This window comes from Oncorhynchus clarkii, chromosome 6 (genome assembly GCF_045791955.1).
Source record: "Oncorhynchus clarkii lewisi isolate Uvic-CL-2024 chromosome 6, UVic_Ocla_1.0, whole genome shotgun sequence".
In the NCBI taxonomy this organism is placed as follows: Eukaryota; Metazoa; Chordata; class Actinopteri; order Salmoniformes; family Salmonidae; genus Oncorhynchus; species Oncorhynchus clarkii.
The window spans coordinates 67,460,929-67,488,232 of record NC_092152.1 but is presented as its reverse complement, the minus strand read 5'-3'; the positions used below and the strand labels follow the sequence as shown (position 1 = coordinate 67,488,232).

The following is a 27,304-nucleotide window of genomic DNA, read 5'->3' as shown; positions in this document are numbered from 1 at the left end:
TGATTAATTTGTGCTTTGAAAAAACTAACAATGTGTTCATATAGTTTGATCTAGGCCTTAAAGATGACTTTGTCACGTTCTGACCTTTATTTCCTTTCTTTTGTCATTATTTAGTATGGTCAGGGCGTGAGTTGGGGTGGGCAGTCTATGTTTGTTTTTCTATGATTTGGGTATTTCTATGTTTCGGCCTAGTATGGTTCTCAATCAGAGGCAGGTGTCATTAGTTGTCTCTGATTGAGAATCATACTTAGGTAGCTTGGGTTTCACTGTGTGTTTGTGGGTGATTGTTCCTGTCTCTGTGTTTGCACCAGATAGGGCTGTTTTGGTTTTTTCACATTTCTTGTTTTTGTTAGTTTATTCATGTATAGTGTCTATATTAAAGAACCATGAATAACCACCACGCTGCGTTTTGGTGCGCCTCTCCTTCACCGCAAGAAAACCGTTACAGACTTTTACACACCTTTGTTTATACCGTTTCTACAGTCCAGTAGTGTTCTGTATGTTCAGAGGGCTATGAGCATTTTCTTTTCAAATTAATAAATTAAAAATAAATAAAAATACTTAGATGGTTGTTTTGTTTGAGTGTTGTTTTTAGGACTTACATTTCATTCTATTCTCTAGTTTCATTAGAAATGTTTGCATCTTATATGTGTCTGGGTCTGTTTACTGTGTCTCTGTATGGAATGTGGTTTGAAGAATTATGGGTGGGAGGAAATGAAACACAATCACTATCCCATTTATAATTTTACATGTTACATGATGTTTACCTGTTGAGGAGGTTCATTTGTTATGCATGAAAAGAGGTCATTTAATTTTGACTGTCCATCACAGGTCACAAAATTGGTTAGCAAAAACTACAAGGCACTCAATGGAGGGTACAGCATTGTTTAATGTGCTGCTTTAGTGATATTGCTTCTCAGTGAAAACTGACGGTAGTTTACCATCACTGGCTGCTCCTCAGGCGCACTCCTAGACGGTAGGGTTTTTGCGCCTGTGCAAGGCCAAAAACCTTGCGGAAGTCAGGCGCAGCTTCTTGTTCAGGCCAGACAAATTGGAAACGTCGAAGCAAGGTCACCAGTATCAGAAAGAGCTCCGTGCGCGCTAACCCTTCTCCCAGGCATACACGAGAGCCTGGGGAACACAAACACAGTTATTTATGTTGACAACACACTCCTACACATGCTCTAATAAACATGGTGGACAAGCCATTTCTACAAAAACAGTGCCTTCGGAAAGTATTCAGACCCCTTGACTTTTTCCACATTTTGTTAGTTACAGCCTTATTCTAAAATATATATTTTTTTTGTATCAGAAATCTATACACAATAACTAATAGTGACAAAGTGAAAATAGGCTTTTCGAAATGTTTGCTAATTTATTAAACATAAAACAGGAATACCTTATTTACTAAGTATTCAGACCCTTTGCTATGAGACTCAAAATTGAGCTCAGGTGCATCCTGTTTCCATTGACCATCCTTGAGATGTTTTTGCAACTTGATTCAAGTCCACATGTGGCAAATTCAATTGATTGGACATGATTTGGAAAAGGCACACACCTGTCTATTAATCTTAATCTTCCAACAGGACAACGACCCTAAGCACACAGCCAAGACAAACAGGAGTGGCTTCCGGACAAGTCTCTGAATGTCCTTGAGTGGCCCATCCAGAGCCCGGACTCTCTAGAGAGACCTGAAAATAGCTGTGCAGAAATGCTCCCATCCAACCTGACAGAGCTTGAGAGGATCTGTGTAACAGTATAACTTTAGACTGTCCCCTCGCCCAAACCCGGGCGCGAACCAGGGACCCTCTGCACACATCAACAACAGTCACCCTCGAAGCATCATTACCCATCGCTCCACAAAAGCCGCGGCCCTTGCAGAGTAAGGGGAACCACTACTTCAAGGTCTCAGAGCAAGTGACGTCACCGATTGAAACGCTATTTAGCGCTCACCACAGCTAAATAAGCTAGCCGTTTCACATCCGTTACATCTGCAGATAGGAATGGGAGAAACTCCCCAAATACAGGTGTGCCAAGCTTGTAGCATCATACCCAAGAAGACTCAAGGCTGTCTTTGCTGCCAAAGGTGCTTCGACAAAGAACTGAGTAAAGGGTCTGAATACTTATGTAAATGAATTATTTACGTTTTTTATTTTTACAACATTTGCAAACATTTCTAAAAACATGTTTTTGCGTGTAGATTGATGAGGTGGGGGAAAAAAACAATTTAACACATGTTAGAATAAGGCTGTAGCATATCAAAATGTGGAAAAAGTCAAGGGGTCTGAACACTTTCCGAATGCACCATACACACTCTTAAATGACTTATATCAACATAATCTCTCTTGTTCAATCTCTATGCATCCTCTCTCTCTATTTCCCTCTAGCTCTACCTCTCTCTCTCTGTACCTGCTGAGAATGGCAGAAAGGCCTCTGGTTTCACAAATTCGCCGTCCTCATTGAGGAAGTTGTCAGGGTTGAACTCCTGAGGGAACTTCCACTGGCCCTCTTCATGGAGCACAGAGGACAAGTTAGGAATCACCATCGTGCCCTAGAACCAAAGAGGAAAGCGTAGTTAGGGTGAGAACTGGAGAAAGAGAGAATTAATCCACAGATAAAAGGGTAAACCGAGTTTGTTTCTAGTAATCGCTCCTCCTTCAGGCTTCTTCTTCTTCTTTGGACTTTATATGGAGGTTGGCAACCAGCTTTAAGGTGCATTATCACCACCAACTGGACTGGAGTGTGGTCCTCAGTTCAACTTTCAATCACCCATGTGGGTATATGCTCCTAAAAAACAATTAGGAGATGGGAGAGGCGGAACTTGCAGCACGTCAAGCTTCACAAATAGAACCAAGTTCTATTTTAGCGCCTGGCTACGCAGACTCTCGTTGACGCGTGCGAGCAGTGTGGGTGCAATTGATTGAATAACATGTATGTTTACATTTATTTTGCAACGCACGCGATGTGAGTGGTGTCGTCTTTATGTTAGGGTTCTAAGGTTACCAGCAGCATATTGTTATGATATGGGGAGTAGTTTAGTGGTAGTACATAGACACTACACACTACCACTTCCACACTTCGGGGGCAGCAGCAACCGGGTCCTTAAGGCATTCAAGGGGATAGTCAATCCGTGAGAGAGGTGTTTACGGAGCTTCTCCGCATGCTAGTCTTTATTTTTGGACATATTTTGGAGGTTTCTTTTTGCTTATATGTATTTTGGTCACCACTTTGAACAACAACTGATAATATGCTTGGGCTGGCAGATTCAAGAGGTCAAGAAGGAGCTGGCCCTGAACTCGGAACTCGGCTGTCTCCTTGGGCACATGCATTCAACACCTGGTCCGCATACGTTTACTTCTTACAGTAATGCACACATTAAATCAGGTTACAGACCATTTAGCTAGGCCTAGGACACCTAGACAAAACGAGTGTAGGCAAATCAGTATGCTAGTTAAACGGTTACGTAAGAGTATCAGTTGTCATGTCCATGCTCACCCTGGGCAGCTGGTAGCCTTGTACTTGCGTGTTGCAGGAAGTCATATGGAACACGCTAAGAGGAACAGTGTCAGCCATCCGCTGTGACTCGTGGATCATCGCTTGAACATACGGCATGGCGTGTCGGTCCTCAAACAAGGCGTATGAACGTCCCTCAAGAACGTTCTCAATTTCCCGGTGACAGCGTTCTGGAACACACACACTCTTTGTGTACCATATACAAAATGTGTCCCAGTATATGTGTTGTATGTGTATTTACTCACCCTGTATGTGTTGGTTGGTCATCAGGTGTAGCATGGCACAGCGGAGGGTGTTGGAAGTGGTGTCTGTCCCAGCAACGAAAAGATCAATTAGTAGAAAGACCATCTGAGCGTCATTAAATGTGGAGCCTCCATCACCAGTCTGAGACATACACAAACACAGACACAGACACATTCCTAGGACTTAGAACCCAATGTTTGGTTAGAGCGCCAGCACAACACAACAAGTTTGACCTACTTTGAAAATGTCTCTGTTTACTGAACTTGCATAGTTATATTTCTCTCCTGATTCATTACCATGTCAATCTGGTCAAGGTAGCAGTCAATGAGGTCCCTGGGCTCTCCTGAGACCCTTGAACTTTTGTGGCTGGTCACAGCCTTCTGTGCATGTTCTTTGATTTCACCATAGATGTGGAAGGCTTTCTTGAAGGGCAAGGGTAGGGACCTCAGGGCAGGTATGATATCATAGAGCTACAAGAGATAGATCAGCAGGTCAAAGAGACAGAGCAATATAGCTACAAATGTTTAGCAAAATAAATTAGTGTCTTGAAGCCTTCTTCTGATCTCAGTCGGATTACAACAAAAGACAATATGTGTCATTCAACAAATAGAGTGTCTTTGGGATAGTGTAATTTTGTAAAAAATTAATTACTTGTGTCATGCACAAAGTAGATGTCCTAATCGACTTGCCAAAACTATAGTTTGTTAACAAGAAAATCATGGAGTGGTTGAAAAACAAGTTTTAATGACTCCAACCTAAGTGTATGTAATCTTCCGACTTCAACTGTACATGGGTTACCGGTACCGAGTCAATGTGCGGTGGTACAGGTTAGTCGAGATATATTTAGGTAATATGTACATGTAGGTAAGGTTAAAGTGACTATGCATAGATAATAAACAGCGAGTAGCATAAAAAAGGGCTCAATGCAAATAGTCTGGATAGCCATTTGGTTAACTGTTTAGCAGTCTAATGGCTTAGGGGTAGAAGCTGTTAAGGAGCCATTTGGACCTAGACTTGGCACTCCAGGACCGATTGCCGTGTGGTAGCAGAGAGAACAGGTTACGACTAGCTGGAGTCTTAGACAATTTTTAGGGCCTTCATCTGACACCAACTGGTATAGAGGTCCTGAATGGCAGGAAGCTTGGCCCCTGTGATGTACTGGTCCATACGCACTGACCTCTGTAGCGCCTTGCGGTCGGACGCCAAGCAGTTGACATACCAAACAGTGAATGTTCCTGAGTGACCGAGTTACAGTTTTGACTTAAATCTACTTTAAGTCTATGACAAGAAGTGAAAATGGTTGTCTAGCAATGATAAACAACCAATTTGACAGAGCTTGAAGAATTTTTAAATGAATAATGGGCAAAATGCAAATGAATTACTTAAAAATCATACAATGTGATTTTCTGGATTTTTGTTTTAGATTCCATCTCTCACAGTTGAAGTGTACCTATGATAAAAATTACAGACGTCTACATGCTTTGTAAGTAGGAAAACCTGCAAAATCGGCAGTGTATCAAATACTTGTTCTCCCCACTGTATATATGCAATAAATGTATTATTTTTTGTGTTAAAACTGTGGTGTCGCCACCAATATAATCTAAACTGTGCAAAGATAAGTCAGATGTGGGCATTAACAAGCAAGAATTGAAACGGGAAGATAAAGGTGGCGAAAGAGGCCAAGGGGTGTTAATCATTTACATAGAGAGGAGTGATCATGTGTGTTATCTGAAGGTGGAAATCTATAAAACCTGAGGTATAAAACAGGAGAATTCAGTTGTTCCATGGAATTGCTCTTCTTCTGTTACTTTTTTAATAAAGTCTATTTGAATTTACAAGTTCCGGTATCTGAGAAATATTTGATTCAATATTTCCTCGACACTATTGGATTGTTTTTACATGGATTAGTTTAGTTGGAGCATAGATGTATGTGATCGAAATGTTCAATTGAGTGTTTCATAAAAATGTACACACATAATGGCTGAGGGACATAAAAGGCACTCTATCGGTGGAACGACACTGGTTTTCTATTATGATTTATATATATTATTATTATATTATCATTATTTCAATTAAAAGTAGTGGAGTAGCAGCATTAGTAGTGATAATAGTGTTCTGTACCATGGCCCAAGGTCCGATAGCAATTTTGGTTAAATCCTGTATCCTACTGATGAGGGCGAGGAAGACTGGGTTGTCGTATTCAAACCTTTCCCCGTAAATCAGTGAGCAGATGATGTTAGATGCTGCTAGATGGAACAGGTGCTGAGGGTCCATCGAACTGCCTGCCAGGACACAGCAACGATCACCGCACCAGGCAATACACACAGACAAGATAAGAGCACCAATCACAGAGCTTCCAAAATTGAACACACTGATAGGATAGATAGAGTAAAAATTACCACATTCTTTACTGTATACCCAATGTTAATACAAAACTGTAAATATTGTAACGCTAATTGGTTGATATTGGGGAACTTTAGTCTGGATACTAAGTATGTGGTGATAATGACATGAATAGGAATGGTGATGACTATGTGGTACGTTGTGTGTGGCTGTACCAGCATTGCGCTCCAGCGCAGAGCAGATGTGGGAGACCTCCTCAAGGATGCGCTCTTCCATGGAGCGTTTTCCCAGACCAAAGTTTCTCAGCGTGGTCAGAGCAAAGCGTCTGTGGTCCCTCCAGCTGGAGCCATAATCTGCCATGATGACCCCTGATGACACATGAAACAGGGTTGGTTATGTTTCCACTTGCCACTGCAGAAATATGTATTCAATGTTTATGTATTTCTATTGATTCGTTCAAGTCAGATGCCAATAAGGTTTATTGTCATTGGCTATGCTAGCAAATAGGGGAAGATTGTCAATCCTTCCCAGTCTGATGTTGACATGCAAGCAATAGGTCACGTTCTGAAATACTATTACAATGTGTAAGAGTTCACTATGTACATTTCCTGACGTCTAAATGTACTTGATATATATGTATATACAATTCCAGTCAAAAGTTTGGACACACCTACTCATTCAAGGGTTTTTCTTTATTTTTACGATTTCCTACATTCTAGAAAAATAGTGAAGACATAACACATATGGAAACATGTAGTAACCAAAAAACTGTTAAACAAATTAAAATATATTTTATATTTGAGATTCTTCAAAGTCACCACCCATTGCCTTAATGACATCTTTGCACACACTTGGCAATCTCTCAACCAGCTTCATGAGGTAGTCACCTGTAATGCATTTACATTAACAAGTGTCCCTTGTTAAAATTTCATTTGTGGAATTTCTTTCTATCTTAATGTATTTGAGCTAATCAGTTATGTTGTGACAAGGTAGGGTGGTATACAGAAGATAGCCCTATTTGGTAAAATACCAAGTCCATATTATGGCAAGAACAGCTCAAATAATCAAAGAGAAAAGACAGTCCATCATTACTTTAAGACATGAAGGTCAGTAATTCTGGCAAATTTCAAGAACTTTGAAAGTTTCTTCAAGTACAGTCGCCAAAACCATCAAGCTCTATGATAAAACTGGCTCTCATGAGGACCGCCACAGGAAAGGAAGACCCAGAGTTACCTCTGCTACAGAAGATAAGTTCATTAGAGTTAACTGCACCTCAGATTGCAGCCCAAATAAATGCTTCACAAAGTTCAAGTAACAGACACATCTCTACATCAACTGTTCAGAGGAGATTGCGTGAATCAGGCCTTCATGGTCGAATTTCTGCAAAGAAACCACTACTTAAGGACACCAATAAGAAGAAGAGACTGCTGGTGACACTGTCTGTGATTTATTTAGAATTCAAGGCACACTTAACCAGCATGGCTGCGACAGCATTCTGCAGCAATACGCCATCCCAGCTGGTTTTCACTTAGTGGGACTATGATTTGTTTTTCAACAGAACAATGACCCAACACACCTCCAGGCTGTGTAAGGGCATTTTGACCAAGACAGAGAATGATGGACTGCTTCATCAGATGACCTGGCCTCCACAATCACCCAACCTAAATCCAATTGAGATGGTTTGGGATGAGTTAGACCGCAGAGTGAAGAAAAAGCAGCCAAGAAGTGCTCAGCATATGTGGGAACTCCTTCAAGACTGTTGGAAAAGCATTCCAGGTGAAGCTGGTTGAGAGAATGCCAAGAGTGTGCAAAGCTGTCATCAAGGCAAAGGGTGGCTACTTTAAAAAATATATTTTTTACTACATGATTCCATATGTGTTATTTCATAGTTTTGATGTCTTCACTTTTATTCTACAATGTAGAAAATAGTAAAAATAAAGAAAAACCTTTGAATGAGTAGGTGTGTCCAAACTTTTCACCGGTACTGTGTACAGTACTGTGAACAGTATATTAGATATTGGGGGGCTTCCTGTGATGTGGTTTTGTATGCATGACTGCTCTATAAGTGAGTTAGCTAGCATGCTCTAAATGTAGTGGTCATGTTAGCGCACTGCTAATTCACAATTATTTCCATGCCAATAGACAAATCACAAATCTACAGTTGTCAACATACTTCTATCCAGCAGATCTAATGTGCTTAATTTTGTCTATCATCAGGTACTTACATTTATTGTATTTTGTGCTATTTTTGACATTGTTATGATGTTTGATTACAAAATGCCCAGTCTGATATACAGTATATATGCAAGCGAGTAAACACCAATCAACTGGGACCACTGGCTGGGAATTTCTTTAAGAACACAACTCAAGAGAGTTACGAAGTATGATCACTATCTGTTAGACACACACACAGACATACAGTACATACGTACCAGTGGAGGCTGCTGAGGGGAGGACGGCTCATAATAATGGCTGGAATAGAGTCAATAGAATGGTATCAAAGATGTGGTTTCCATGTGGTTGGTACCATTCCATTGACTCCATTCCAGCCATTACTATTAGCCATCCTCCCCTCAGCAGCCTCCACTGATACATATGCAGTTCACACAGTACCGACAAGGTGGTGTGTGTTTGTGCTCTGCATTATCTGTACTGATTTAAGGTCACCTCTACCTACACCAATACAATTATATCACACATCATAAAACTATTCCAGGACCAGCCTAGGGGACTCTAGGGGTCAAGAACACAGTACCTTTGCCTTCTGAGATGTCGCTGATCATGAGATGTTTTGGTCGTCCTGAAAATTCCGCTGTGCGTGTTACCAGTGCCTCACGAACTGCCTCAAGGCCATTCAGAAACACGACAGGCTGTGATCCGATGTACAGACTGAACACGTTACCATAGCGCCTCTTCAGCTGAAAACAGAGAGGTAGAGAGAGGGAGAGAGAGTTCCCAAGCTGAACAGTAAGTTGTGTGACAAGTCAGATACATCTGAAGATGAAACTAAACCATAGCAACTACTGACAGTTCCAGCGGAGGACAGCACATAATAATGGCTGGAACGGAGCAAATGGAATGATGTATTTGATACCATGCCACCTATTCCGCTCCAGCCGTTACCACGTGCCCGTCCTCCCCAACTAAGGTGCCACCAACCTCCTTGTGAAAAGTTATTGTATTGTATCATTGACACTCCTCACTATCTGGGTTAAATTAATATGGATGAACAAACGTCTGTAACAAAACAAATCAATAACATTTTTGAGGGTTGTCAATGAAGGATACTGTATCTCTAAACACATAGTGAACTAAGTGGACTTTGTTTCAAAAGCAGAGACACTGTTGATTCAGGCCTGATAAAACCTTTGGAACTTGACCTATTTTGGATCAGTCACAGTTTAGTGGCTGTTGCTGGTCTGACATGAATCACAATAGCATTTTATTTAGTATCAAAGATGCTTTAGTTGAAAGACTTCTAAAAACATTATGTTGTTTGTAAGGACGCTAGAAAACCATATATCCTGCACACAGTTTGGGCAACTTCTAACAAAACCAAATTACTGGTAACTATTCAACATACAGTATATGACACAAACAACATACAGTGACAACACTGACAACATACAGTATATGACACAAAAATAAACCCGGTGTAAACCAAATTTTTCCCGGTTTGTGGATTTTTTGTAAAGTTCTCTTACCCTTTCCAGGTCTTTGAGGGGGTTGACATGGTCCAGCTGTAGCAGATTGCCGAGGATGGGCAGGGGACGGGGTCCTGGGGGGAAGTTTTTAGGTCTGCGGACCCTGATGAAGAAGACCAGAAGGAGGAAAAATAGCAACAACACCACCGAACCTATCATGGTGACTGGGCTGCAAGAAATGTGTTCTTCACCATTTAAAGATACCAACCACACCACCCTGTGATATTGACTCTTAGACGCCACCCAGGGACATTTTCTGACTCTTAGACGCCACCCACACACATTAGACTGCTTTGAACACTAGCAGTCAGATAGTGTTTATGAGGAGGAATATTTGCTTACTTTAAAAAATATATATATATTTTATTTATATAGCCCTTCGTACATCAGCTGATATCTCAAAGTGCTGTACACTCTGAGTTTACAGCCTATTTAGCCTATTAAGAGATTATGAACATGTGGTTGAACACAGTGTTCACCACTAATAATTGCACTCAAATGGAGTTCATTCAAATTTTTGATTTGAGTTGTTCACGATTTAAAGAGAAGCCATCTACACATATACACACATTGTCTGTTTATGCTGCCATTCCATTTTATGATGTATTATAATTTTTCTAATATTATCATAATATTTCTATTTTAATATGCATTATTATATGACCTAGATCAGGCCATAAACCACAGCACTTTAAACAAAGTTATAGTTGGATTTTTCTTTGGTATCTATACCAGTTTGAAGGGAAGTAATTGAAGACTGGGTGCCCAAACCTGACTCCTGTTCAACTCACCGAAGGGAGGAATCTGTAACATGCAGTAACACAGATAGGACAGCAGTCTGCACCATTATTTGACTGGCCAAGACCCATTTGAAGTCGCCAGCCAGCACTCAGAACAGCTCATTTCTACTGATGACATATTTGAAATAAAAAACATAAATATATGTCAGGTACTTCAATAAAATAATTTCTGCATCAGAAATTAGATATGAGTTCAGGCAATGTTTTTATATAGATTGGGCTATGCTTTAAAACTGTTAAAAATATTTCATATGGGCTAATAGGTTTTTAAATTGTCACAAACATTGCTATCAGTTAACATGAAGTATGTGTCTGTGACATTTGCGATCTAAGAGACAGATATGACTAAAGTAAAGGTAGAAGTTCTAGTAAGTAGTTCTAGTAAGTAGTTAGGCGATATGTGTTATGGGTGTACAATATGTAGCATTTTTATTAAATATATGGACACTTTTGTGAACTATCGCCTATAGGCTACATCTGTTGAGACTGCAGTTGTTATTAAATTAAACTTAAAAGAACCACAAACAAGTAAAGAGGAGATCCGATCAGGGAGAGCTGAGTTTGAGTGTAACCGTTTCCCCCGCTCAACATATTTGTGGAGCCAATTGAATAGTGTGCAGGATGACTCTAATCGTTCATACCAATGCTACATCGTGTGGGCCAAAAACACTTTGCTTTCAATTCTTCAATTGTGAAACTCCTCAGCTGCTTCACTTACACTGCTTCAACAAAGCTCCAATGTGGTTCTATCACCTTCAGTCAGATAGCCCTAAAGAATTTAGCAAGCAGTCACTTACAACTCGGAGAATTGAGCGGGTCATGAATTAATTGAAAGATTGAACTCCAACAGTTGTGGAAAAACTACCCAATTGTCATTCTTGAGTAAAAGTAAAGATACCTTAATAGAAAATGCCTCAAGTTAAAGTGAATGACCCAGTAAAATACTACTTGAGTAAGTGTAAAAGTATTTCGTTTTAAATATACTTAAGTATCAAAAGTAAATGTAATTGCAAAAATATACTTAAGTATAAAAATTAAAAGTATAAATCACTTAAAATAGCTTATATTAAGGAAACCAGAAGGCACAATCTTCTTGGTTTAATTGTTTTTTATTTTATTTTTACAAATAGCCAGGGGCACACTACAACACAGACATCAAGTTGAGTGAGTCCGCTAGATCAGAGGCAGTAGGGATGACCAGGATGGTCTCTTGATAAGTACGTGAATTTGACAATTTCTCTGTCCTGCTAACCACTCACAATGTAACGAGTACTTTTGGGTGTCAGGGAAAATGAATGGACCAAAAGTACATTATTTTCTTTAAGAATGTAGTCAAGTTAAAGTTGTCAAAAAAAACCCGACTTAAATTATACTATAAATCATTTTTACACCACTGTAAAACTCCAAAGTTGTATCAATGACTCAATCTAAATTGCCTCAGCCTGTTTGAAAGCTACGGACCACTTAACAGCCACATACAGCCATTCCAACCACATAACATAATATGCTCCTCATGGTGTCAACTAAGTAGACAAAAGTGTGTCTTGTGTGATGCAATAAAAGACAAAATTCCCAAAAGTTTTCATGTATTCTTTTTCATTCATACCGGTAATCAGGAGTGACTGCCCATTCTTAAAACTAATATCTTCTGAGCCTCATTTAGAATATATAGAAACATATAGGCAGGTTTACTCAGTAGATGTGGCTTCATGCTGAGTTTGTTTGCACATAGGATAACAAAGACGGGTGTGTGAGTGTCAATCTGCAACTTATACATTGCAGAATTGAAAGAGATAAGGGATATACAAATTGTAACCCCCTATAATATAGAAAAACTAACACATGTATAGAACCAATATAATCACCTGTAGAATAGTTTAGCAACTTTATTTAAATTTCTCACAATAATTTAGCATATTTGCTGCCGTCCCATTTCACAGACACTGACCAAAAATATACGGCACCGAACAGATAGGCCGGGGTGACAAAAATTCCCAGGACCGATTTCTGGTTCCAGTTCGCCCCGATGTGATCTCATGAATTTACTCATCAGAACATGAGCAGGTTACAAACAAAAGAAAAATGCAATACAACCAAACTATACAAATGATACAGCAGATTTTACACTAAACTTGAAAAATATTAACTTCTGAACTTCCTGAACGAACACATATCATAGTTGAATCTGGATTCGGATGTAAAATAACCAAGACAAAAAAAATGTATGTACTGTACTGTTCCTTGACAGTGTCAGTTCAATAGAAAAATACACCAAAAATAAAGAGCATTTTATAATATAAAATATAATATAATATAATTTAGAAATCAGTGTTGAGACGTGAAAATTACAACAAAAATGTGCTCCACATGGACACAGACTTTGAGGGAGAAACAGACAAGATATAAAATGCACCAGCAACTGAAGCCTCATCAATAGTTTAACTAGATTAGGACTGGTAAAGGCTTTTAATGGATTTACATGTTGTCAGTATATTGTGGCTGGTCTTGTGTGCCTGACTCATAGGAGAGACTAGGTTGCGGCAGGTGAGGGAGCTGATCTTCTCTTCCCGCTGTGACTCTAAGACCACTATGTGGGCAATGGAGTAGCTGCACTCCTCACATGCACAGCTCATTGACCGTAGACAAACAATGAAGCTCCTCACAGCACCAATCCCTACCTACCCTTAGTCACCATGTAGATCTGAAAGGATCAAATAGGTCTGCAATATGGCAATAACTCTACCTTGCCATCTAAAAGACTAGCTGGAATTGTCTTATTGCTTACTATCCAATAGTTTCAGATGTACATAAGTGCCTAGGTATCGTATATGATTTTGCCTTGAGCATCACATTAATTTCCTATCCTTCACTCAACCCAAGCCATCTTTACTCACTCCAAATGGAGCACAACTCAACTTTTAAAACACATCCACTGCCACTTCAGCAGCACAGATCAAAAAATATATTCCATGAGATCATTAAAGTTTATAAGCCAGTAGGGGGATGGCTGCTCTCCCTGTTCAGACATCAACGAAGGGGACGTGACAAAAATAAAGAGTATGAAAATGATCAAAAACGGTTTGTTTATCAATTCAGCTTATATTACAAGACTCCAAAAATAGACCACTTCATCGGTTTGTTAGTACTCAAAGAATTGTTTAAAAACTGTTCTTGTCTTTCTAAAAAATAAAAAAAGGCCACTTCATGCGAGCCTTCTGGCAAGGTTCATAGGTCAAAGGTTGAGGACGGGGATGTCAAAGAGATCGCAGAGGCCCTCGCTCTCATCCAGGTTATAGATGTAGTCATGGTCACCCGGGGGGGGGGAAAGGCGGAGGAGTGGAGAAAACACTGGTAGAGAGAGAGGGATAAAACATATAACTGGAATCATCAAGTCAAAGGGGTTTATAAAACAATCCGTATTAGACTCGTACCTTCTGAAGCCATAAGTTCCTCTAGTAGATCTGCACTCACCATCTCTACACACATACACACACACACAAAGAGGTGAGAGAGTGTCTGCTATACACAAAGTCACAATTTATCATTAACTTAATTTCCTGAAATACAACGCAAGTGTCTGTTTGGATACATTTAAATCAAGTTTAAGACATGATACACATGCACACACAGTACCTTTAGCAGGGTCAAACATGTCAGAAAAGTATTTGGGGAAATCCAGCACTGAAAAACACAAGGCACAAGACACAAGACACCATACAAGTCATGAGGTTTTTATAAGGTAGAGCCAATTTACACTGTTTTCCTGTGTACGTTCATTAAACATCCTAAAATAAAAACAGCTTGCGCATACACACATTTCTATAGCAGGCAGGCTTTATACATTGTTTGTTGCCACACAGATGCTTCCTGTGTTACAGTGCATTGGGCATAGCCAAGGTTTTAATTAATAAAAAATAAAAAAAAAACTGGTCGGAAGTGTGTGCTTACTAAAACAGATAAACAACGTACGTACAGTATAGAGGTCGACCGATTGTGATTTTTCAATGCCAATACCGATTATTGGAGGGCCAAAAAAAGCCGATACCGATTAATCAGACAATGTTTCAAATGTATTTGTAATAATGACAATTACAACAATACTGAATGAACACTTATTTTAACTTAATATAATAAATCAAATCAATTTAGCCGCAAATAAATAATGAAACATGTTCAATTTGGTTTAAATAATGCAAAAACAAAATGTTGGAGAAGTAAAAGTGCAATATGTGCCATGTAAGAAAGCTGACGTATAAGTTCCTTGCTCAGAACATGAGAACATATGAAAGCTGGTGGTTCCTTTAAACACGAGTCTTGAATATTCCCAGGTAAGAAGTTTTAGGTTATTATAGGAATTATAGGACTATTTCTCTCTATACCATTTGTATTTCATATACCTTTGAACATTGGATGTTCTTATAGGCACTATAGTATTGCCAGTGTAACAGTATAGCTTCCGTACCTCTCCTCGCTCCTACCTGGGCTCGAACCAGGAACACAACAGCCACCCTCGAAGCAGCGTTACCCATGCAGAGCAAGGGGAACAACTACTCCAAGTCTCAGAGCGAGTGACGTTTGAAACCCTATTAGCGCGCACCCCGCTAACTAGCTAGCCATTTCACATCACATCGTTACACCAGCCTAATCTCGGGAGTTGATAGGCTTGAAGTCATAAACAGCAGAGCTGCTGGCAAAACGCACGAAAGTGCTGTTTGAATGAATGCTTATGAGCCTGCTGGTGCCTACTATCGCTCAGTCAGACTGCTCTATCAAATCATAGACTTAATTATAACATAACACAGAAATGCGAGCCTTAGGTCATTAATATGGTCGAATCCGGAAACTATCATCTCGAAAACAAGACGTTTATTCTTTCAGTGAAATAAGGAACCAGTCTAAATATTCCTGTTACATTGCACAACCTTCAATGTTATGTCATAATTATGTAAAATTCTGGCAAATTAGTTCGCAATGAGCCAGGCGGCCCAAACTGTTGCATATACCCTGACTCTGCGTGCAATGAACGCAAGAGAAGTGACACAATTTCACCTGGTTAATATTGCCTGCTAACCTGGATTTCTTTTAGCTAAATATGCAGGTTTAAAAATATATACTTCTGTGTATTGATTTTAAGAAAGGCATTGGTGTTTATGGTTAGATGCGCATCGATTATATGTAACGCAGGACACGCTAGATAAACTAGTAATATCATCAACCATGTGTAGTTATAACTAGTGATTATGATTGATTAAGTTTAATGCTAGCTAGCAACTTACCTTGGCTTCTTACTGCATTCGCATAACAGGGGGGCTTCTCGTGAGGCAGGTGGTTAGAGCGTTGGACAAGTTAACCGTAAGGTTGCAAGATTGTATCCCCGAGCTGACAAGGTAAAAATCTGTCGTTCTGCCCCTGAACAAGGCAGTTAACTAACCGTTCCCAGGCCGTCATTGAAAATAAGAATGTGTTCTTAACTGACTTGCCCAGTAAAAGAAGGATTAAATAAAAAGGTGTACATTTTTTTCCACAAAATTTAAATAAATAAAAATATTAATAATCAGCGTCCAAAATTATCGATTTACGATTGTTATGAAAACTTGAAATCGGCCCTAATTAAATCCGCCATTCCGATGTACAGTACCAGTCAAAGGTTTGGACACACCTACTCAATTATTATTATTTTGACTATTTTCTACATTGTAGACTAGTGAAGACAAACTATGAAATTACACATATGGAATCATGTGGTAACCAAAAAAGTTCAATCAAAATATATTTTAGATTCTTCAAAGTAGCCACCCTTTGCCTTGATGACAGCATTGCACAGTCTTGGCATTCTCTCAACCAGATTCACCTGGAATGCTGTCCCAACAGTCTTGAAGGAGTTGCCACATATGCTGAGCACTTGTTGGCTGCTTTTTTTTTTTTTTCACTCTGCGGTCCAACTCATCCCAAAACAGGTCATCTGAAGCAGCACTCCATCACTCTCTTCTTGGTCAAATAGCCCTTACACAGCCTGGAGGTGTGTTGGGTCATTTCCCTGTTGAAAAACAAATTAAAAGTCCCACGAAGGGAAAAACAGATGGGATGGCGTATCGCTGCAGAATCCTGTGGTAGCCATGCTGGTTAAGTTTGGCTTGAATTCTAAATAAAATCACAGACAGTGTCAACAGCAAAGCACCCCCACACCATCACACAACCTCCTCCATGCTTCGGAAAACACACATGCGGAGATCATCCGTTCATCTACTCTGTGTCTCATCAAGACACGGCGGCAGGAATCTACAAATCTCACATTTGGACTTACCAGACCAAAGGACAGATTTCCACAGGTCTAATTTGGACTGCTCGTGTTTCTTTGCCAAAGTAAGTTTCTTCTTATTGGTGTCCTTAAGTAGTGGTTTCTTTGCAGCAATTCGACCAAGAATGCCTGAGTCTCCTCTGAACAGTTGATGTAGAGATGTGTCTGTTACTTGAACTCTGAAGCATTTATTTGGGACGAAATCTGAGGTGCAGTTAACTCTAATGACCTTATCTTTTATTTTATTTAACTAAGCAATTTAGTTAAGAACAAATTCTTATTTACAATGACGGCCTACACCGGCCAAACCCGGACGACGCTGGGCCAATTGTGTGCCGCCCTATGGGACTCCCAATCACGACAGGCTGTAGCCTGGATTCAAACCAGGGTGTCTGTAGAGACACCTCTAGCACTGAGATGCAGTGCTTTAGACCGCTGCGCCACTCGGAAGCCCATCTTGCAGCAGAGGTAACTCTGGGTCTTCCTTTCCTGTGGCGGTCCTCATGAGAGCCAGTTTCATCATAGCGCTTGATGGTTTTGGCGACTGCACTTTTCCAGATTGACTGACCTTCATGTCTTAAAGTAATGGACTGTCATTTCGCTTTGCTTATTTGAGCTGTTCTTGCTATAATATGGGCTTGGTATTTTACCAAATAGGGCTATCTTCTGTATACCCCCCTACCTTGTCACAACACAACTGATTAGCTCAAATACATTAAGATAGAAAGAAATTCCACAAATTAACTTTTAACAAGGCACACCTGTTAATTGAAACACATTCCAGGTGACTGCCTCATGAAGCTGATTGAGAGAATGCCAAGTGTGTGCAAAGCTGTCAAGGCAAAGCGTGGCTCCTTTGAAGAATCTCAAATATATTTTGATTTGTTTAACACTTTTTTGGTTACTACATGATTCCATGTGTTATTTCATAGTTTTGATGTCTTCACTAGAAAATAGTAAAAATAAAGAAAAACACTGTCCAAATTGTGACTGGTACTTTACACGTGTGTGTGTGTGTGTGTAAGAGAGAGACCATTGGAATGCTAGTCCAGTGCCAAGGTTTATCTGCCTCCATCACATTGCTGCTTATGGTTGGGCTGTCAACCTTTGTCCTATTGTGATTAAGTACCCATAAAACATTGTAATGTACGATGGTATCACCCCCTATTGGCCAACCCCACAATTGTATTTTTTTTTTTTTACGGTTAAAAAAAATCATTTAAATAAAAGACTGCTAAAAAAGGACCACGAGCGAGAGGAATCATGACAAAATATATCTTGGAGCCAACCCTTTTTTCATAGTGTATTCCTCTTGGTTGGAGCTGTGGCACGAAAGAGGTGTGTGCCGCTATTTGGTCTGGGCAACATGGCCTAAAAATCATCTCTCGATTCTTTCAAACCTATGGGCAATTCACAATATATATATCTTGATTTAAAAATAAAAAAAATCACAAAATAAGGTTTTTGTAGAATTAAAGAGCAAATACACTGCATTTCAACCAGTCAGCAATAATCAAATGGATTCAGGCCGTGTGAAATTATACCAAGGCTAATAAAAATACGCCTTCCACAACCATAAAATCCAATATTAACTTAATCTAAATAACTGAACCTGCTGTTTTGCAATAATCACTGATCTGGCTTTCAAGTCAGTCTATGAAAATTGACTTTTTGTTACAAATTTTACCAGGACCATGCATAATGTACATTCACTAATAATGACTAACTTCTTGTAGGAGGCATTAAAGAACATTTACACAGGTCTCAAACAAATTAGACCGCTAGCAGAACAATCTTTGACTAAAATGCTGCTAGCTGTACGCGGTACCACAATGCGTGCGTGACAAACTGAACATTCATTTTCCAGAACCAATGTTCATTGATACTCCTGTTTTAGTAGTGTCCGCTCTGTGAGTAACTTGAGTTGACAGAAAAAGGGAATCGTTTGAAAGGTTGACTTCCTCTAATACAGTAAAATAATGTCTCAATGTGTTTCAGTGTCCATATGACCCATTCTGTTGGACCAAAATTCAAATAACGAGTTGAAACCAGTTTGTCAGAGAGGAAGAAGTGATCCCTCATCTTTGTTAATCTGAGTGGCAGGGGGAGGGGCTTGGTGTGTATGTGTAAATAGAGAGTAAGAGGCAGAGTGAGAGGTTTGACAAATGTTTCCCAAACGTTTCTCTCGCAGAAGTCTGTCCAAAATAAGCCCAATGCGTTTCTATTAGAGGTCGACTGATTAATTAGGGCCGATTTCAAGTTTTCAAAACAATCGGAAATCGGTATTTTTGGACACCAATTTGGTCAACAATTTGGGGTTGTGGACAGGTGTCTTTTATACTGATAACAAGCTCAAACAGGTGCCATTAATACAGGTAACGAGTGGAGGACAGAGGAGCCTCTTAAAGAATAAGTTACAGGTCTGTGAGAGCCAGAAATCTTGCTTGTTTGTAGGTGACCAAATACTTATTTTCCACCATAATTTGCAAATAAATTCATTAAAAATCCTACAATGTGATTTTCTGGATTTTCTTTTCTCATTTTGTCTGTCATAGTTGAAGTGTACCTATGATGAAAATTACAGGCCTCTCGTCTTTTTAAGTGGGAGAACTTGCACAATTGGTGGCTGACTAAATACTTTTTTGCCCCACTGTATGTATGTGTGTATGAGTGTGTATGTACACAGGACAGAAGGAGCAGGGACCAAAAAGACAAGCGCACATAAACACTCATAAAAAAATGATTCCGCAATACAGGCATTTGGAATATCGCGCAAAAACATCAATTCTAAGTTATCGAATTAATTTTATAATCGTCCAGTCCTAGTCTCCTCTATGAAAAATAAAATAGGCGTTTGGCTTTATACAGCATCTTTCACGTCACAATGTCATCACCATCGACGCTGGCTGTCAATAATCTTCGATATCCGATACTATCGTAATATCGCCCAACCCTATTGATGCTACCACACAACATGCACACACATAGATAAATTGAATTCTAACTCACAGTCAGATGAATCGGATTTGATTGGTTCAAAGACAGTGAAGTTGTTGTCCAACGAAGCAGAAGACTGGAGGGACCGGGTGTCCAATGATGGTGGTTGCGGTGCAGATTGTTCAGTGCTGAAATTGTCTGGTAGGTAGAGGTAGAGAGAGAGAGGTAGAGAGAGATATGGACACAGAGGTAGACATGGGACATTTCAATGATATTGTATTGAGAGTTTAGCAGACAAAACATTTTCATAGACAATGAGAGATATAACAGTGAGGTCACCTGATGGCTTAGCTGCTGTATGTGCTTTAGGCTTGCCGGTGGCCAGACTCTGGGTGGTCTTGACAAATGTGTGAGTGGGTGTGTTAATGGTTGTGTCTGCAGAGGCTGCAGCAGACTTGGTGTTCTGCAGCATTTCCTCAGGGGGCGGGACTGGCAGCACCACAGGTGTTGAGTTAACTGGGTCCTTGTTGATGAGCAGAACATCAATGGCCCCAGCAGCGCTAATCAGATGGATCTGATACTTCCTCTGACCGTTTTGAACCTAAAAGTGGAGACAAAAACATACACACTTACTTTTCACCCTGAGAAGACTGACAGACTGACTAGGGGGAGGGGGTGGCAGAAACAAATCGAACTTACAGCTTCAGGTATGGGCACCTCCAGCTGCGTACCAGAGGGAGCACGCACCGCCAAGAGGGTATCACCTTTGAAGCAGCTGCAGATGTCCTCATGATTAACATAGGCCAGAGTTGGTCAGAGTTAAGGTCAGACACAGAGCTTACTTCTACCCCCTCCTTTTTCGAAAATTCTGTTAAAAATCACGCAACTTTTCAGCGTCCTGCTACTCATGCCAGGAATATAGTATATGCATATGATTAGTATGTGTGGATAGAAAACACTCTGAAGTTTCTAAAACTGGTTAAATCACGGCTGTGACTATAACAGATTGTGTGTTTCATTGAAAAACGCAAGAAAAACTGCTCTCTGAAAGCTAAAAATAATTTCCATAAGTCACTTCCATGAGTTGTTAAAAGAGGACAGAATTTAATATCGACCTGCATGCAATTCATTCAAATTCCACACGATGTCGCCATTGTCGTCATTTTCAATTGAATTAATTGTTGGAAAATCCATCTATCTGGCATCCGTTTCTTCCAGTCTTCACCCGGATGTTGTTAATGTGGACATGGGCAGCCATTGATTTGCAAACGAGGAGCTATTGAATATACATCGCCCTGTAATCATTTTGATAGATTATAAACGTTTACTAATACCTAAAGTTGGATTACAAAAGGATTTCGAAGTGTTTTGTGAAAGTTTATCGTCGACTTTTTTAATTTTAAAAAATTACGCAGCGTTTAAAAACAATGTTTTTTTCTGAATGACACAGCTTCCATAAAAAGCTATTTTGGGTATATATGGACCGATTTAAACGAAAAAAAGACCCAATAGTGATGTTTATGGGGCATATAGGAGTGCCAAGAAAGAAGCTCGTCAAAGGTAATGAATGTTTTATTTTTATTTCTGCGTTTTGTGCTGCGTCGGATAAGCAGTCTTTGTTTACGTCGCATTCATGCATTTTCAGGTGGTGCATGCTATCAGATAATAGCTTCTCATGCTTTCGCCGAAAAGCATTTTAAAAATCTGACTTGTTGGCTAGGTTCACAACGAGTGTAGCTTTAATTCAATACCCTGCTTGTGAATTTTGATCAAGGTTTGAGTTTAAACGAGTACATTTAGCATTTAGCGTAGCGCATTTGCATTTCCAGGTGCCTACTTGAGACATATGCGTCTCAAGTAGAATCAAGAAGTTAACAGAGTATTATAACATTGCTAATGCTGGCAAGTGTATCCTCTGCTATTGTACAGACATGACGGTACTGCAGCTATTTTTCTATACATTTCTACTGGTGTGGACTGACATGGATACCTACGTACGGTTAGGTTGGGGGTAACAATTTAGATGTTGGTGTAGGTATGAGTATGTGAGTACATAGTAAGGATATAGACTATTGTGTGTGTCCTCGGTCACATTCTTGATGCTTTGTTGGACCCACACCCTCTGCTGGTCCAGCTCACTTTCCCTCATATCCAGATCTTCAAGCTCCGACTTCAGGTCAACCAGCCTGTCACCAATCTCCCTTGTGTTACAGCCTGGCCCAACTCCCCTTAGACAGATAGTGCAACGAAATGTAAGCACATATTGTGTGCATACCTACAAACATACAAGTATGCGAACACACACTCACTTCCACTGAATACTATTCTTTGACTTCTTCTCGATCAGGCCAATGCCCTCCAGTACATTGGTGATGTCATAGATGCGCCTCTTCTGTCTGACGGCCAGGGTGTCTGCTGCCTACAAGAGCAGGAAAACGACATTACTCACAACACAATTGTCAAAGGTCACCCTCTCTGATCAGAAGCAAAATAACTTAATGAATGATTTTAAAATGCAAGCACCCAAATGTCCCTACCAAGGTTTTTTTCCTTAGGGGGATGCATATCTATTGTGGGGTTAATAGCAAATCACAAAGGTCAGAGCCTGTGAGACAGGGGCCTGTCAACCAATCACTGGATGGGTCAAAGCCCTGGTAGCCAATAATAGGAGAGGTCACAACCCTATGAGCCTATCGGAGGGGGGACTAAACAATGCGGACAATAATGACAGACCGTGACACAGCCACCCACTGAATGATGAGACACGGATTGTCTCTTTTACGCAGACACTCTTTCTGTGTTTTACCCTCTTTTATTCCTTGAACTCCTTACTGTCAGTAACCTAGATAACGTAACAGTTTTACAATTAGTTTTATATTGGAGTTTAAGCTTATATTTTATTTTAGAGTATAAATCATCACGATCACAGTGCATGTGTAATTGCTGGATTTTGGCAGATAAAAAATGAAAATCAGATTAAATTGTTGCTGGTCAAATTGACTGGGAGAAAAAACAATCCCATTACAAATAATACTTTTATTCATTGATGGAAATGCTGTCATGCTTATCAGTCTATAGGCTAAAGCTGCAATATGTCACTTTTGGAACAGACCAAATTCACATAGAAATGTAAGCTACAGATCTGTCATTATCAAAGTCAAGTTTAAGAAGCGGTAACTATGTGCGCTATTTCTATGCTTCCTGTTCTTTAAGTTTACAATAATTTTGATTATGGAAAACATATATCATAGCGGTTTAGATGGTAAAATGATTCTCCACCAGATACTTGCTTGTTTTGTAACATAAATTGAAGGGGGGGGGGGGGGGGGTTGATTTCTGCATAGTACAGCTTCAATGTACAACATTTTGTGGAATTAAATTAGGATGCGTATTTTCGTTAGTCGTCATGCATCTTGTTAATTACACGTGCACAGCATACAGAGACCTTTTTTTTTTTTTACAGAATACCACTTGTCAGACAGCGCTAGACCTGCTGCTGCAGAGCCACAGCTCGTTGCTTCTTGGAGTGCCATTGCGCAACAATTCTAAATGCAATCACATGTTAAAAACAGTTTTGATTAAAAATAGCTACTATTGCTTTATTTCTCAACTGGTAATTGAAGCATGCCATGCATCAACCATTTATTGAGATACTTCGGGATTTTGGCAATGAGGCCCTTTATCTACTTCCTCAGAGTCTGATGAACTCGTGGATACCATTTTAATGTATCTGCTTGTAGTTTGAAGGAAGTTGATAACTAGTGCTAGCACATTTGCTAACTAGCGTTACCATAAACACTGGAAGTATATTGTGTCTGCTAGCACATAGACTTCTAGTCATTGCGCTAACACTAGTTACCGTTAGCATTGGCTCGCAAAACTACCTCCAACTTCCTTCATACTGGACACAGAGACATAAAAATGTTATCCACGAGTTCATCTGACTCTGGGGAAGTAGATAATGGGTCTCATTGTCAAAATCCCGAAGTATCCCTCTAAGCATTACATTGTTAATCTACACCTATTTGATGTTAATTAAAATCTTCCCGGACACATTTTTCTAACGGAAACCCTGGTGTGGTTGTCTGTATGCATTTCATATTCCACATGCATCTCCTCCGAGTATGTTGCACATCTGTTACAACACAATGCAGCAATATCAACCAAATCAGGCAGTGCTTAGACTTATATGGATGATTGGGGACGTTGCGATGATACAACAAAAATTAACAAACCATAGCTAACAATTCTTACAGTCAGACAGTCAAAAGGGATGCAGCCCATCACTCACTACTTTGAGATCGAGCACCCCGTCCTTCGCTTCCTGCAGCAAAGTAACAAACTTCGTGGTGAGAAGTCCGAGGCTCCTCTCGTGTCTCTGAGACTGGGGAGCGTCGGAACCTTCCAGCTCCGTTCGGCTCACCTCCAGCTCCATAACCTGTCTGAATCGGTTGGATGATATAGTGAATGGGAGGTTTCCCTAAATGCTGTAAAGCACCGGGCCTAATCCCTCGACCGTCCTACTCCAGTGCAACCGCGGGGATAGTTGCAACCCTGGGAAGGATGTGCCAACTACGGGGTCAGTGTGGTCAGTACAGTTCGTCTCCCCGTGGGCCAGAACACAGTAAGCAGCCACCAAGCAATGGGCTAGAGTCGTTGGAAGCGGGCTGAAAGCTGGGATGGTTTCAAGCGTAGGGAGCGTCTGTAAAGTGAGGACACCACGGGAAAGTGAAACGAAAAATACACAACTACTTGTACCATAACCTGCTGTAAGCATTGCATACGGAGACGAAGCTACAGTAGGGTGGCTAGCTATATATCTTAGAGTTCCTACTCCAATTCGATTTGATCAGATTGTGTATGAGTGCAAAATACCAAATTAGCAGTAAATGCAAGCCGTTTTCGATTAGACCTCTGCCACTGGATTGGCTTGGCAACTTTGGCCAACCACCCATTGTTACGTTAGCTAGCTACAGTATAACGTTAGTTAGCACAACAAGGTCGCTAGCTAAGTAATGTACATTAGATACAAGTACATTAGGTACATGCATATAACCAAAACAACGATGGCTAGTGGCTTACTGGCTCTCGTTAACTAAACGTTAGGTGGCACGATAACTAGCTAGCCAACTCATCCGATTATCAGCAGACTAGCTGACGTTAGCTAGCTACAGTACAGTAAAGTACCTAGCAATCTCCTGTCACGAGCGTCCTGATGAATGGTCGGATGTACTTACCAATTAGTTCGTGAGTTGTCCTCAAAGCAACATTCCAACACTGGAACGCTATTCAAGTTGAGTTTGTTTCATCGATATATTATTGTAAGCAAGCTATCACTCAGGGCATGTACTTAACTAATATTCGAAAGGCAGTTTAAAAACTCCCTCCTACTACATCTTTCATCCCACAGAACCAATGCATTTTTCTTCCTGTTAACTAATGTTTCGCGTACAGCGAACTTAACACTGAACGAAGCATGGAGCGGCGCATCAGATTTTCATCTTAGCCAATGAAATCACGTTAGTGCTAGGGAGCGTCACACATAATAGTGTCGTGATACTGTGCAAAATTAAACGACATTGTAATGTACACTGAGTGTAGAAAACATGAAGGACAACTGCTCTTTCCATGTCATAGACTGACCAGGTGAATCCAGGGGAAAGCTATGATCCCTTATTGATGACACTTGTTAAATTCACTTCAATCAGTGTAGATGAAGTGAAGGAGACTGGTTAAATACGTTTTTTTTAAGCCTGGAGACAATTGAGACATGGATTGTGTATGTGTGCCATTCAAAGGGTGAATGGGCATGACAAAATAATTAAGTGCCTTTGAACAGGTTATGGTAGTAGGTGTCAGGCACACCGGTTTGTGTCAAAAACGGCAACCCTGCTGGGTTTTTCACGCTCAACAGATTCCCGTGTGTATCAAGAATTGTCCACCACCCAAAAACACATACAGCCAACTTGACACAACTGTGGTAAGCATTGGCGTCAACATGGGCCAGCATCCTTGTGGAACGCTTTTGACACCTGACAGAGTCTATGCCCCGACGGGGGGGGGAGTTTTGTACACTCAGCGTATATTGACCCAATGTCTTGAATAAAATATGGTATAAGAATGTCTTTCAGAACTATGTCAACATGACATTCACATTTTTGGAACAATGTAGAGAATTAACAATAAACCATACACCCACAGACAAGTTTAAAAGCAGAAATAATGTTGACAAGTCAAGGACTCTTTTCCACAACTTTGCAAAGCCCCTACCCTCTATGAGTCACTCATGTGTAAGGAGATTAGCCTAAAAACATGTCACTTCAATACAGATACAACTTTTCCGTAACAGGTTAGGAGAATTAACTTAGCAGTTTAGGAGAATTAGGTTAAGGTTTGGAAAAGGGTTAGGGTTAGCAAAAATGCTCTCCTAACATTCTACAAAAAGTCACTTGTACTGAAGTGCCTTGTTTTTAGAGAGTACCCATGTGTATGATTGAAATGACCAGAAATCATGGTTACCAGAAATCTCCAAAAGTCCCCACAAGGACAGTAAAACAAGGACAATTCTCAAAGCCTATTTTAGGCATAGAGGTTAGCTTTAGGGTTGGGGTTACAATTAGGGTTAGGATCAGAATTAGGTGTGTGTGTGTGTGTGTGTGTGTGTGTGTGGCAGTCTTGTCCTTGTACTTTAATTGACAGTGTGGCCTTTGGATTGCAATGTATTTTGTGGATTGTGAGTGAGTGTGCGTGTGCATGTGTGTGCTATACCTCTTCATTCTACCACTGGATCAGAGGCTAGAGGTGTGATGGTCAAACACAAAGGGGCACAATGTGGGGAAGGGCCAAGAGGGGGCATCTCCCTTCCAAAATTACAACCTGACCTATTTCTGTCTACCGTGGTTATGAACCCACAAAGAAGCCTTCCCAGGCCGCCCAGCCCAGACAGAGAAGACTGGAGTGGGACAGCCAATTGGGGTAGCATCCCCCTCAACCAAAATTCAGCATGGAGGCCAAAATGTGGAAATGCTTCAAGATGCAGGGGCAGCACAATAAAATACTATAGCACTATTTAGTTCAATTTAATATATGTCACTTAACAGATTATTTTTTATCCAGAGCGACATGTATGACAGTGTGCATAATTTATTTATTTTTTGTATGTGTTCTTTGTGGGAATTGAACCCAAGTTGTTCACATAATATAAACCAGTTATGGTCAGAGTATTGAATCAAGCCAAGGTCAAATTTATTTAAACCCTGGTCTGAGGGTCACATTGGAGAGACAACCCCTGATGCATTGGTTTTGTGTGTGGAAACGGGTGCATTGAGGGTCAGGGACAGCCATATGCTAGGGGGGGGGGGGGGGGGGGGGGGTAACGGTGCCCAGGACACCCCACAGTACATTTGGCCCCCATGGGACAGAGGATGAGAGACTAGGGGGGAACAAGGGTATATGGAGAGTACACC

General features: G+C 40.3%; 2 protein-coding genes across 2 annotated transcripts; both read right to left on the bottom strand.

Moving 5' to 3' along the window:
• Nucleotides 1–871: 871 nt before the first annotated feature.
• Nucleotides 872–10,208, bottom strand: LOC139411508 (vitamin D(3) 25-hydroxylase-like). Its single transcript, XM_071157968.1, has 9 exons — nt 9,804–10,208; nt 8,855–9,017; nt 6,315–6,467; nt 5,878–6,038; nt 4,053–4,226; nt 3,759–3,897; nt 3,496–3,683; nt 2,410–2,551; nt 872–1,131 (listed from the first exon to the last, which is right to left on the bottom strand). Exons 1-9 carry the CDS (start codon nt 9,960–9,962, stop codon nt 944–946), a joined length of 1,467 nt encoding a protein of 488 aa, XP_071014069.1. The 5' UTR covers nt 9,963–10,208; the 3' UTR covers nt 872–943.
• A 1,488-nt stretch (nt 10,209–11,696) lies between these two features.
• On the bottom strand, nt 11,697–25,344 carry LOC139411506 (transcription factor E2F4-like). The gene is made up of 10 exons (XM_071157967.1): nt 25,076–25,344; nt 24,130–24,280; nt 22,148–22,257; nt 21,905–22,066; nt 20,538–20,646; nt 20,178–20,439; nt 19,911–20,036; nt 14,237–14,284; nt 14,035–14,079; nt 11,697–13,951 (listed from the first exon to the last, which is right to left on the bottom strand). The coding sequence occupies exons 2-10, from the start codon at nt 24,271–24,273 to the stop codon at nt 13,836–13,838; spliced, it is 1,122 nt and encodes a 373-aa protein (XP_071014068.1). The 5' UTR covers nt 24,274–24,280; nt 25,076–25,344; the 3' UTR covers nt 11,697–13,835.
• Between the last annotated feature and the right edge of the window lie 1,960 nt (nt 25,345–27,304).